The sequence below is a fragment of the Brachyistius frenatus genome, unplaced genomic scaffold, assembly GCF_029030835.1.
Source record: "Brachyistius frenatus isolate BFR_SWC_R1_liver_20210118 unplaced genomic scaffold, ASM2903083v1 Contig_550, whole genome shotgun sequence".
Lineage (NCBI taxonomy): Eukaryota > Metazoa > Chordata > Actinopteri > Embiotocidae > Brachyistius > Brachyistius frenatus.
Window position 1 is genome coordinate 58,700 of NW_027211149.1, and position 14,055 is coordinate 72,754.

The 14,055-nt window shown below is 40.1% G+C and overlaps 1 protein-coding gene across 2 annotated transcripts; it reads left to right on the forward strand.

The window, feature by feature from the left end:
* The first annotated feature begins 625 nt into the window (after nucleotides 1-625).
* LOC138614685 (uncharacterized) lies at nucleotides 626-13,750 on the forward strand. 2 transcript variants are annotated; one of them, XM_069688248.1, is made up of 13 exons: nucleotides 626-1,247; nucleotides 3,444-3,583; nucleotides 3,721-3,896; nucleotides 5,005-5,165; nucleotides 5,486-5,626; nucleotides 6,539-6,660; nucleotides 6,884-7,052; nucleotides 7,520-7,665; nucleotides 9,375-9,499; nucleotides 9,600-9,726; nucleotides 10,419-10,552; nucleotides 12,827-12,985; nucleotides 13,096-13,750. In XM_069688248.1, the coding sequence occupies exons 1-12, from the start codon at nucleotides 793-795 to the stop codon at nucleotides 12,950-12,952; spliced, it is 2,022 nt and encodes a 673-aa protein (XP_069544349.1). In that variant the 5' UTR covers nucleotides 626-792; the 3' UTR covers nucleotides 12,953-12,985; nucleotides 13,096-13,750. The 2 variants fall into 2 exon arrangements, with proteins under 2 accessions (XP_069544349.1, XP_069544348.1); XM_069688247.1 differs by lacking the exon at nucleotides 13,096-13,750 and having other exon boundaries at nucleotides 12,827-13,023.
* Nucleotides 13,751-14,055: the final 305 nt, after the last annotated feature.

Consider the following 14,055-nt stretch of genomic DNA (forward strand, 5'->3'; position numbering starts at 1 on the left):
ATGAATAAATGAAACAGAAAATCTCGATCAAGAAACAATAAGCTGAGCCGATGTTAGACTACACAAAAAAACGTTTTCTGAAAACTCATTTTAAAACTAAGTTAAAATAGCTTTACTGATTTAGTCCATTCATAAGTGAGTATTTTGATCGTATTAATCACATCAGAGTGTGGAGGGAGGAAGCTGTGAAGTCACTAAACATGAATAAAAAAAGATGTAGAGCTTTGGATGCATCAAAAGTACATTGAACGAAAGTAATCTGAACAAATCCCTAAAAACAACAAAAACAACAATATCCTGTCCACAAATTAAGGACCGTCCTCAAGTCTCGCGAGAAGTGGCGAGCTGGTTCTGCTCGTTGTAAAGTAGTATTTGTAAACGTTATTCATCTTTAATACACATAAAATAGAGATAACAGTGGGTTGACACTTTTTAAAAAAAACACATTTACTAGCGTCTTATCAGTAGATATTTGTTTTCCTAATGTGATTAGTATGGATTAATTTGTAACTAATTTGAATATTGTTTTCATTTATCAACCTGCTCAAAGTACGGTTTGCGCTTTTCTTTTGTGCCTCGAGGGCCGCCGTAGACAGCAATTGGCACTCCCCCCCCCCCACCACCGTCTTTTGGCCCCCTCCGGTCATGTTTGGATGCGAAGACGGAAGTCCATTAAATTGACAGTTCAGTCAAAGCTTGACCTTTTAACCTCGAGACAAACGCCAGGTCGAGTAATGCTGAGACGTCAGTGGTCGTGGTGAGTTCAGGGCCTCTCGTCGAGCATCGGGAACAATGGCTTTGCTGCGTTCACACTCTGCACCGCTGTGGTTCCTGATTGTTGTGACGGGTCATGTGACCGAAGCCGCCGAGAGAGCGAGGCGGCGGATGAAACTGACCGAGGACGAGGTCTGGGGCTCCCGCCACGACCACGCGACCAGCGTCGGTTCCTGGGGAAAATTCCCCGGAGCCGGCCCGGAGCCCGGTGACCTCGCGGCCGCGTTTAAAGTCCCGACTCTGGATGGGGAGTTTTCCTACCAGCCCGGCGCCCCGGGGGGGTCTCTGGTCCTGCACGCCTTCACCAACAACTCGGCGTTTCTGGAGTGTCTGTGGAGCTCGGAGTCCTCTCTGACCAGCCTGGTTCAGGGTCTGCCGGACGGCTCTCAGGTGCTCTTCATGTCCCTGGACGACTCTTCGGTCAGCGATGTGCTCTGGATGAGGGAGCAGCTGCTGCGGGCCGCCATGCACAGGTGACCGGGGAGGAACCACTGCTTTAGGGGGGCAACTGGAGGTATGAAGGTATTTTTTGTGTCTTTATTATGCAAGCGAAGCAAAAATACAAACAGTTTTGGAAGCAAATTTCTCGCACTGCAATTAAAAATTAAGTTTGTAAGTAATATATATATATATATATATATAGAGAGAGAGAGAACTAAATTACTGCATTGCAAACCCATTTGCTCTTACAGTTTTGTTACTTTTGGTCATAGACTTAATAATTTTGCTTATTAAACTGGACTTTTTGGTTGCAAATTGAAAACCTTTGGTCTCAAGTCCAAAACCTTTGGTGACAAGTCAGAAACCTTTGGTGACAAGTCAGAAACCTTTGGTCACAAGTCAGAAATATTAGCTCACTAGTCCAAAACCTTTGGTCACAAGTCAAAAACCTTTGGTCACAAGTCAGAAATATTAGCTCACTAGTCCAAAACCTTTGGTGACAAGTCAAAAACCTTTGGTCACAAGTCAGAAATATTAGCTCACTAGTCCAAAACCTTTGGTCACAAGTCAGAAACCTTTGGTGACAAGTCAAAAACCTTTGGTCACAAGTCAAAAACCTTTGGTCACAAGTCAAAAACCTTTGGTGACAAGTCAAAAACCTTTGGTCACAAGTCAGAAACCTTTGGTGACAAGTCAAAAACCTTTGGTCACAAGTCAGAAACCTTTGGTGACAAGTCAAAAACCTTTGGTCACAAGTCAGAAACCTGTTCTCAGTTTATATATTTGTACTTACAAACTTGATGTTTGATTGCAGTGCAAGACATTTTCTATTAAAACGTTTTGTGTGTGTGTGTTTTTTTTTTTTTTTGCACAATAAAGACACAAAAATACCTTCATACCTGTAGCTCCGTCCAGGGGTTGATACTCAACTAGAAAAGTGATGTTTACCAAACAGGTTACTGTAGTGTCGGTGGTGGTAGATATTATTCTTGATTTTAGCAACAAATAGCAAAACAACAGAGTAAAATAGTAAGAACATGTTTAGTAATAGATATGTAAAACTGAAAAAAAAATATAGAATGATTAGTTGATAGACATAAAATTGTCAACTATTTTTTTTATAATGAATTCAACATTTTAAGTAAGTTTTTAATGAAAAAAAAAATAATTCCCCAATTACAGCTTCTTAAATTTGAATTATTTTCTGCTGCCTTCAGTCTTTTGTGATAATAAACTCTTTTTGTCGTTTACATTTGGTCGAGACAAAACAAGACATTTTAGTAAAAACCCTCTCGGATCACTTTATTGACTTTATAGTCCATAAAGTCCCATAAATCATCATCTTAATGTCCAAACTGAAGCGAAACCTGGTGAAGCTGCTTTTTACTCTTTTAGCTGCTCAACACTGAAACGAGATGCTGAGAAGACCTGAGACTTCAATAAAGTCTGAGCGTTTTTCATCTGAGACTTTTAGTTGTTTTTAACTAACTGACTTCGTTATTTACTGACTTCTATTGTCTGTGTTTTTCTGGTATCCAGTTTTTCTTTGTAGATTAACGCTGTCAAATAAATGCAGTGAAGTAAAAGTACAAAGGACCATAAAATGGAATTAACATAACAATTTGCCCTGAAGTGTTTATTTACTTCCCACCAGTCTCGAGGTAATTTTGTGCATTGTTTAATTTCTGCTGCAGAGAGATCCAATAAAGCTGGAAACTAATAAGCTATTAAAAAGTTCTCACTGTAAGAGCAGTAAAAAAACAAACTTTAAAACCCATTAAAACAAGTTTATTGGACGATAAAACGAGACTCAAACAGTCTCACAGAGACTAAATCTGTTGCTTCCCAACTGTCAGGAGCATCAATCCTACAAAACAAAAACCCTGCAAAATAATCCAACATATCAAAGGTGTTAAAAATAGAGATAAATATAGTTTAAACTGTCCCAAACATACTCGAAACCACAAGTGGAAAATAGGAACAACCAAATCTCAAACAATGCTTCATTAGAAATTAAATAATAGCTTTTTTTTTTGGGGGGGGGGGGGGGGGTATTTACAGGACATTTTGCTCAGGTTGTGTAATTGTCTGTAAACTGTAAACTATTTTCTCTTCTTTCCGTCGTCGTGTTGACAATATAGACTTCAAGTCCGAGTATCGAACCTTTGACTGTATAAATAAATCCACGCTTCGGTGTCTTTAAAGAAGTCTCATTACTGTTCCCGCAGTAAGAAGGAGGTTCTGTCCCGGCTGCACTTCTGTCCGTTGCCCGTCTTCACTCTCGGGAACTGGATCCCCGCTGTGTTTTACTACTGGGGCTGCAACGGACACAACTGCGGCATCTCCCAAGCTCGCTTCACCTCCCAGGGTAACGAGCGCTTCTCGAGCTGCCTCGATCGTCCTTTTTTTTGTGAAGTCGGCAGTTTGGTCGATCTGTTTGACGGTATATCTCGTGGTTGTTATTATCGCCCCCTCTCCCACCCCCCCCCCGCCTCCCCCCCGCAGGGTGGCACATGCCCATAGTCATCAAGAGACTCGACGCCAGGTTCGACTGGCTGATGGCACGCTGGGCTTCGAAGTCGTACCCGCTGGCTGACGCAGGAGACGGGTGCCGGGCGTCCTCCTCGGTGGAGGGTGCCGTGGCCTGGGTGTCCGAGGGCGGCTGCTCTTACTTCACTAAGGTCTGTTAACATTTAATCTTAATAAGGATGATGATGGTGACGATGATGATGATTGACAGCTGCTCTTAGATCGCAAAAAATCTGTGATGACGCCCTGAGAGGGAAAAAAATATCCATTTGAAGACTTTAAAGCAGGAACTGACCTTCGTCAGCAGAGTGGAAAAGATTTATATTGATTACACTCGAACAATTACGATCAGGTGATGATGTAATGATTGTAACAGGCGTAACACATTTATGCTTTTTGGCCGGCATTTCCCTCATAGATTACTCAGAAATTTATAGCTTTTTTTGGATGGTCACAAAGAAAGAAAAAAAAAAAAAATCAGAAATAGTAAAACAAACCCATCACAAGCCCTGACTTAAAAGATTAGTGATGTATTATTTGATATAAGATGATTTCAAACACAAATATGCACATCTGTGGAGCTGGAAACAGTAAATAACATGTTGTTAATTCAATATCTGTCAATTTCTGCCCTTCATCCCATCTTCTCCATGGAGGGTGTCAGTGATGGTATAGAGGGTGTGTGTGTGTGTGTGTGTGTGTGTGTGTGTGTGTGTGTGTGTGTGTGTGTGTGTGGTGGGGGGAGGGTGGGGCATTGAGCCTTGTGGTCGAATCGACCTCCCCTTCAGCACATTTTTAATCTCGCATCCTTTTAAGCTGCAACTACTAATTGGCTCGCTGTAACAAAAGGATCATGAGGGCTTAAAAAAAAAAAAAAAGTGCCTTTTTAGTTGGTTTCAGTGTGAATATGTTTCACAGGCAACTCACAGGTCTGTTTTAAAAAACCCTCGAGACGTGACCCTCAGTACGGTCATGAGGACTCGGTCGCCGTCTGAAACCAATTTTTGATAATTGATATCTAGCAAGGAAATTGCCAAACATTGTCTGCTTCCAGCGTCTTAAAATGTGAGTTTTTGCTGCTTTCTCCTTTGTTTTGTATCAATATACATTAAACGTTTTCCGGGGAGTTTTGAAGGAAGCAGCTTGAAGACATCGTTAAAAGCCTTACCTATAAATCAGTTAAATTTGAATTAACGAACAATAAAAAAAAATAACATGAAGTTGTTGTGTCACTATTTATTAAATTGTTTTGGCCTCCAGGTTCAGAGCATGGCCAGATCCAACGCCTCCGGTGTCCTCGTCTACTCGCTCGACGGTAATGCGATCCAGGATATGAACTGCGCCGGGGACGAGTGCAGCTCGCCGCTCGGCATCCCGGCTGCCATGGTGCATCACGAGGTCTCGGTCGCTCAGGCGCTCCGGTAAGTCCGGCTCACCTGAAGGATTAAAATTGTCCCGATGTCGACGCCTCACATCCTTTTTCCATAGATTAACTGTTCTTTTAGAAGATTAGAGGAAATCTGCCCCCCCTTTCTCTCTCTCTCTAATAAACCTCCGCCCACTCTGTCTGGTCACAACTTTAAATCATTTAATTTGAACACCAGAGTGTTCAAATCATTGTTTTGGATGGTAATGAAGTATTTTTAGCTCGTTTAAAAAGCCTTTAATCTATTTTAATCTTTTTTTTTTTTTTTTAAGTTTACGATCTAATGATGTTACAATATGTGAATTTGTTTCGTAGGTTTGGACAGCAGGTGTTTGTGTCCTTCCAGACCACCCCGTCCCCAAACTTCTTCATCGGTGTCGACCACCAGGGGGCGCTGGCTGAGATGGGCTGGTTTCTCTACCCTACCTTCAGCTTCATCAACTGGCAGGCGCAGTGGTAAGAAGAGGGGAGGCTTTAGAAAATAAAACACTTATTGTTATGTTATTATAAACTGCTGCACTGTTTCATTAACTGTATTTGGTTTTAATGTCAAGTCTGATGGACTGCAGAGGATTTAAAATCAGAACACATTTGCCCTCAAACAGGCCAAATAATTAACCATAATAATAACTAATAGTAAGTAATACATTACTATATTTGATTAATTCTTTATAAATAAATATAGACATATATATTTGGATGAGGGAGACTTATAGACTGTATGTAAAAATGGATGCAGTTTTCGGGTCTGAAAAGTGAAGCCAATGTCGAAGTGCCGTAAAGTGTGATACCACTGAGGGCCACCAGGGGGCCGGCTCCAAAAACAACCTCAATTCCAATAGACTCCCATTTAAAAAAAGCATCAACTTTTCTCATGAAACACAAAGTCAGTAAATGTTTCCCACAAGTCATCATGGTGTCATTAGATAAATCCGCTCCTTCTGATCAGGGTTGTTGTCGTCCTTCTGAAAATACTTCCAGCATTCATTAGATATTAAGTTTAAGTTATTACTTTCAGTCATAATGCGAGTTGCAATCCTGAGGTTGTTTTTTTTCTGAACGTTGTTTGTAATTTTATACTGATCTTCCTCATTTACCAGACTAATTATTAATCTGTGTATTATTAGACATAAAAATAACCCCTAAAAACTACAAACCCTCTGATAAATTGTACATAATTGTATTCTCCCAAATCTATACTTAGTGTTTAATCCTTTTTCTTTCTCAATTTGTCCATATCTTGTATTTCACGAAAAAAATAATTTAATTGATATTTACTGTATACCCATTAATCTTTCTTTTTTTTTGTCATTGTTTTTTATTTGTATTTTCGCCACTGACTCGTGACTTGTTTTTCCGCGTCTCCAGGTTTGATTTCTCGGCTGATTTGCAGACCAAACTCCAAACACCAGCAGAAGTTGTTTGTGTCTTTGACAGAATCCAAATGCAGGGCAAGATAGGAGCGGTGGCCACCGTGGACCTGCCTCAAGGTAACTTCACCAACGCCGCGGCACAGAAGTGGAAACATTACACCAGACTGGGTTGAATATCAGAGGAAACGCACACAAAACAAAACAACAACAAAAACAGATTCGGGTCTAACGCTGATGATATTTTCCATTATTTTTGACATCTCTCAGTGTGAACTCACCTTTTGTTTGTAATGCACGAGGAGCATTTTAAGGATTTTTTTTTTTAATGCGCGTACTGCAGGCGTGTTGGACTTTGACACGCTGGAGCTCGATGTGTCGCTGTCGTGTCCCGGCCGGAGGGACTCGTCCTGCGCTCAGTGGGATCACACGGTGCAGCTGTTCGTGTGCTGCGATCGCCTCAGCCCGCACTGCAACATGGAGCTGGGCCGCTGGATCACCGCCTTCCGCAGGTGAGAGGTGCAAGTAAAACACGCTAATAATAATAATCATAGTAATCATAATAATGATTCTAATCAGTTTGAATGAAATAAAGACATTAAACTGCGAGTCTTCTGAAAATGCCTCATCTGTCTAAATTTAAATGCTAAAAACATCCGTTTTACTACTTTAATAATTAACCCACAAATTAAAGTGTCATCCGGATGATCCGATGAAAAAAAAAACATTATTTCAATTTTTTTTTTTGTCTTTGCTTTCAGTGTTGAATTTGATCCTAGTTCAGGCCAGGAAATAAATCAATAAAGTCATTCATTGTGCGTTTTAGTTAACATCATAATGTCGTTTTTAATAATTCTATCGAACGAATGATTCGGATCAAGTTTAGACACAAACACAATTTCTACCTTTCTGTAAGTCTTCTCTTGTCGTTTTAGTTGATATATGTGTGATGGTGTTGTTGTTGTTGTTGTTTTTGTAGAGGTATCGGCCACTGGCTGACGGACGTGTCCCCTCTGATCCCGCTGCTGGACACCGATAAATGCACCTTCACGATGAAGACGGTGGCGTGGGCGATGCCTTGGATCGTCTCCCTCAACCTGAGATTCGGTCTCAGCAATCAGACAGGTGAGCGCCGCCATAACGCCGCCGACGCGCTCAAACTCGCAGCCGTAAAAACTCGGGCAGTCGGAAGTACGATGGAAGTACGATGCGAGGTGCGATTAACACAAATTTGTAAGACTCGAGAAACTTTCCAAGTTACGTGTCTTGATCGACGTCAGCGCTCTGGTACGTGAACATTTCCGATACCCTGAAACTCGAGCGTTAAAAAGCGCCCATCGTGTCGCGTCTCAAACCCAACGAAGACCCTTAAAATGCTTCGGAAAGTCGACGGCGATGAAGCGACGAGTCGGTCGAGGTGTTCTGAGGGGGCGGAGCTTCACCGTCCAAGACCGAAGGAGAAGGCGCGTCAAGGACGTTGATCAAGCGACATAACTTGTTCATGCTTCACCTCTGAATACCGTGAGACAACCGAGATGAAAATTGATTCTGTGTGAGAGGTTTTGAAGCTGCGAGGCGTCTCTCACAGGGGGGACATATGATCACATCAGGAAGTTAGATATTGTATTATTATTATTATTATTTGGCCAATTATCAACACAATTGATGCAGTTTTGAAGCCTTTTCTTTCATAACTCGGTCAAATCTGAACCCACGATGTACTTGTGTGGATTCAGGCTTTCCGAGTTGCTTCTGTCGCTTCATGTAATCACAGAGTAACTTTCACACTATGGTGTGCTCTATATATATATATATATATGTTTTAAATCAGTTTGATTCACTAATAAAACATTTATAAATTCACGTAGGACTCGTAGAAACTAAGATGACCTCCCCCAACTGAGAACGATGACGAACATCATCCCCGAACATTTTCTGTCCACTTTTCAGAGCAGGAATCTCTCCGCAGGAAGAGGAACAAGACTGTCTGTCAGTATTTCCTGGAAGAAAGCTTTTTAGTTCCAGGAAAAACTTTGATTTTAAGTGAATAAACAGAAATCTGTCGGGGATGATTAGTGACTGGTTGGGAGTTTTTTTGTTTTTTTTTCTCCTTCTTAAGACATGCCGTCATGTGCTTATTACATTTTTCTCAAATTAATTCTGTTATGTTTTACATTTTTTTTTGTACTTGTTATCTCATCTGTGACGGTCTGCAGAGCCTGTTAGGAAACCATTTCTGTTCATCCAACTACTGCTGCTACAATTTGAATTGTAAAGAGATGTCACAAAGCAAACCGATTCGGTACTACGACTCTACATCGTGATTTATTCACATTTTTGTTTTACTTTTTAAAACTCTAGACCATTGGTCTGATCCGGTTCAGTCTTCTAGAGACTTGTGCATCGATTCGGTACAGTATAATAATGTATTTCTTGTAAATATGGGGTGTAATGATATAAGTACGTGGCACGTGCCCCACGGTTAAATTGTGGAATTGTTTCTGAGATTGTAGTCAGAAGTGTATATTTTTGTTATAATCTAATCAAGTCAAAACAACACAATCGTACTATTTTCGACGGTTGTTCTGTTTCAAGACGTTTCTCTCTTTGAAATGAAAGGTTTTCGTCCACTGAAAAGCTAGTGGGGCTTTTTATTTCAGTTTGAGATACAGGAGGTTTGTATTAACAGTTTAATGCAGTGAAAACTGGGCTGCAAACATTTTATGTCCTCACTTGGAGAACAAAACAAAATTGATGGAGCTCTGGCAGCTCTACGACTATCTTTTTGTTGTTGTTGTTGTTGTTGTTGACATTTTTAGTATGCTCCGTCACAGATTACTCTACGGAGAAGCTCCGCCCCTTCAGAGTGACGACGCTGTACAGCGGGGGAACCTTCGACAAAAACTACAACAAAAAATACCAGCCGGTCAAATTCCCCATCCCGGCATCGTCCGAAAAGGTATCGGATCCACCGACAATTACAAAAAACAAAATACCGCACAACCCCGTCCTTCCTGTCCGATGAGCATCCTCATCGGGTCGCGTGTCTTGTTTTTCAGGTGGAGCTGTACGCCGTCATCACGGGACACGGCAGCGACGAGAACGGCTGCGGAGAGTTTTGTGTCACGTCCCACCACTTCTTGATCAACGCGGTTCACAACAACTCCCACATATTTGATTCCGCAGGTGAGGAAGAGGACGATCTTAGAGGAACATCTTCACGGGGGAAAAAAAAAAAAAGAAGAAGCTGAGTCAGTATGAATGAGAAGCCCTTACATTAGTTAGAAATATGACACATTTAAAACGTACATAACCACAAAGACATCATCTCGGTCGGAGAGTTTCGCCTGCTTTCCTTTCTGAGGTAAAGAAATTCAACTTAGAAACTCAACATTGACATTATTAGATGTTTATTTTAAACCTCTTTTTGGTTGGAATCAGACAGAAAGTGAATTTTGAAAAGCAAAAATGTCAATAAACACATAGCAGATATAAAGATAATAAACATGTTGGGGCACTAAAAATATGAATTCATTTTCGTAATGACATTTTTGTTATACCTTCAAGTCATTAAAGTCAGCGTAGTGTTCATTACAACTTTTTTTTAGTATTAAGCTCTCAGAGCTCAAGTTTACATCTTCAAATGTCCAACCAAAAATCGGAAAGAGATTTATTTATTTGATTAATTCCCAAAACCAACAACCCTGTCGTTGCTACTTGGTAAATGACTGAAACGCTTCCGTTTTTTTTTTTTTTTTTTTTATCAACTAAATCTTGTATTATTGATCAGTTAAATCAATACATTTGAGGACTGGGCATTAAACTGCTTTCCTGCCGCGGGTTTTCACATGTTTTTGCCGTCGTGTCGGGACCGTTAGGAACAGCTCTGGGCTGCGCGATGCGGGTGAAAGAGGGCGCGGTACCCAACGAACACGGGACGTGGCTGTACGGACGAGGAGGCTGGTGCGACGGCCTGCAGGTCAACCCCTGGAGGATCGACATCACCCACCAGGTCGGTCCATTCAACCAACAGATCTTCTCATTCGATCCACCGTTGCCTTTTATTCAAAGCGTCCACTGCGTCGATGATGTTATATTTGACGGTGGATAAGTAACCCGGGAAGGCAATTCAAAGTGCTTCGCATGAATCCATTAAAAGCATCAACACGTAAGGCAAAAGAAAAAGGACGTTTAAAAACAATTAAGAACGGTTATTAAAACATTAAAAACTGCATGTTTTTTTTTTTAACAATCTCTGGCACGATCAGTGAAGTTTCTATTTTCTCCTCGAAAGAAACTCCTGTTAAAATCAAGGTCTTGCTGAAAGTCGAGCACTTTGAGGGAAGTAAAGCCATTCGAATTCAGGAGTGCTTTATTATTTTGAAGTGAGTTAATGACCCTGAAAGCCTCTGATGTAATCACACAAACTCCTGACTCGCTCTCTCATGTTCTCAGCGGTCATGTGCGGCACATTCAGATTTTCTAGTGGATTTGATTTTGTCTACGTGACTATGCATTGTTCATAATGTCAGGTTTGGGATTTTTTTTTTAATGTTTATGTGTTATGAAGTGGATGGATGGATATATAGATGGATGGATGGATGGATGGATGGATGGATGGATGGATATATAGATGGATGGATATATAGATGATGGATATATAGATGATGGATGGATGGATGTATGTATAGATGGATGGATATATAGATGGATGGATGGATATATAGATGATGGATGGATGGATGGATGGATGGATGGATATATAGATGGATGGATATATAGATGATGGATGGATGGATGTATGTATAGATGGATGGATATATAGATGGATGGATGGATGGATAGATATATAGATGGATGGATATATGGATGGATGGATGGATAGATATATAGATGATGGATGGATGAATATATAGATGGATGGATGGATAGATATATAGATGGATGGATATATGGATGGATGGATGGATAGATATATAGATGGATGGATATATGGATGGATGTATGGATAGATATATAGATGATGGATGGATGAATATATAGATGGATGGATGGATAGATATATAGATGGATGGATGGATAGATATATAGATGATGGATGGATGAATATATAGATGGATGGATATATGGATGGATGGATGGATATATGGATGGATGGATATATAGATGGATGGATGGATGGATGGATGGATGTATATATATATACAGATGGATGGATGATAGATAGATGGATGGATAGATGGATGGATGGATGAATGGATATATAGATGGATGGATATATAGATGATGGATGGATGGATGGATGGATGGATGGATGGATGGATGGATATATAGATGGATGGATATATAGATGATGGATGGATGGATGGATGTATGTATAGATGGATGGATATATAGATGGATGGATGGATAGATATATAGATGGATGGATATATGGATGGATGGATGGATAGATATATAGATGATGGATGGATGAATATATAGATGGATGGATGGATAGATATATAGATGGATGGATATATGGATGGATGGATGGATAGATATATAGATGGATGGATATATGGATGGATGTATGGATAGATATATAGATGATGGATGGATGAATATATAGATGGATGGATGGATAGATATATAGATGGATGGATGGATAGATATATAGATGATGGATGGATGAATATATAGATGGATGGATATATGGATGGATGGATGGATATATGGATGGATGGATATATAGATGATGGATGGATGGATGGATGGATGTATATATATATACAGATGGATGGATGATAGATAGATGGATGGATAGATGGATGGATGGATGAATGGATATATAGATGGATGGATATATAGATGATGGATGGATGGATGATGGATGGATGGATGTATATATATATATATACAGATGGATGGATGATAGATAGATGGATGGATGGATGAATGGATATATAGATGGATGGATGGATGTATATATATATAGATGGATGGATGGATGTATATATATATACAGATGGATGGATGGATAGATATATAGATGGATGGATGGATGGATGGATGGATGGATGGATGAATGGATAGATAGATGGATGGATATATAGATGGATGGATGGATGGATAGATGGATGGATGGATGAATGGATAGATAGATTGTAGATTGATCAATAGGTGTAGATAGACTCTAGATAGACAGATCTACAGTCCTCGTGTGAGACTGACACATTACTTCATGTCATTAAATAGCTTTTATTCCTACCGTGTGGATCATTTGTTTCTTCCTGCCCTCTTTCAGCTGAACATGAGCTGGCTTGAATCCAACACCGTCGTCTACTTCGGCCTGTTCGACGGCCAGGATCCTAATCCAGCTCAGAAGCCGGGATACATCATCATGTCCTCGTTCCTCGTCTTCTATAAGTGACGCCACTCTGTCGAACAGAAGGAAAGAATGAATGTAAAACCAGTTCAAAGATTAAAATGTCTATTTTCCCACATCTTTTTTTTTTTTTTTTTTTTTTTTTTACATTTCCTTAACTCTCGTTCCTATTTCGTTAACTTCCATAGGCAGGATGTAAACCAGCTTGTGAATGAGGCAAAGTATGAGCTGCCACACTCACCCGGCACAGTTACACCATTTTCATTTTTTTTCTCAAGACGTCACCCCTGAAGTCAACGAGAAGAAGCCTTAACGGCCAGATAGGCGCTCCATACGCTGCGTTTGTGTCTGGAGCTGAAGGGGTTTTGTTCTGAGAGCGGCCACTTCTCCGTGATTACACGTCATCACGTCCAATTTGAAACTTTGAAATGTTAAAGAAAGTGTTTCTCGGTGACTCATCTTCCTGCCGTGCTGCTTACAGGAGGTGAACCGTCCGAACTTCAACAACAACGAACATCTGCATCTTTACCGGCTTTTTGATATTTTGATTTTTTTTTTTGGACACTGATGAATTAATTGCAGATGTAGAAAATTAACTGATATTTAAAACTGCTCCCGCGAACGACGAATTTCTGCTTTTAAAGTTCTTCAATTCCCTAAAACTATATTTTTTGCAGGTATATTGCCAAAATACATGACGTAACAAACGTGGATTTTTTTTTTTCCCCTCTCAGTTCCTCGTAAGTTGTTTAATATGTTGCTTTAAACCAAAAGAAATGGTAATAAGGGCATTGACCCTCCAGCTACATGTGATCGAAAAGTAAACATGCATTTGGTTTGTTATTGGGTTGATTTTTATTTTATGACGAACAACGTTACGAAGCAAAAAAGTAAGTACCAAACACCATTTTAACTTAAGAAAACAACAACAAACTGATATAACACATCATTTGACTTGGACCCCACAGGAAGAAGACTTTTTGTGATAAAGGAAAGAAGGTCAGTTTATCTTCAGTTAGGAAAAAACCTTGTTTTTAGTGTGTGGGGGGTAAATGTCCTTTTCTGCCCTTTAAACACTGTGTGTGTGTGTGTGTGTGTGTGTGTGTGTGTGTGTTAAGGTCCTGATAATTATTGGTATAAATTGTATT

Excerpts from the sequence above, each read along its gene's own strand:
- LOC138614685 (XM_069688248.1), top strand. The coding sequence starts at position 793 with ATGGCTTTGCTGCGTTCACACTCTGCACCGCTGTGGTTCCTGATTGTT. Across the intron at positions 1,248-3,443 it reads CTGCGGGCCGCCATGCACAG|TAAGAAGGAGGTTCTGTCCC; the intron begins GTGACCGGGGAG and ends CTGTTCCCGCAG. Across the intron at positions 9,500-9,599 it reads TCCCGGCATCGTCCGAAAAG|GTGGAGCTGTACGCCGTCAT; the intron begins GTATCGGATCCA and ends CTTGTTTTTCAG.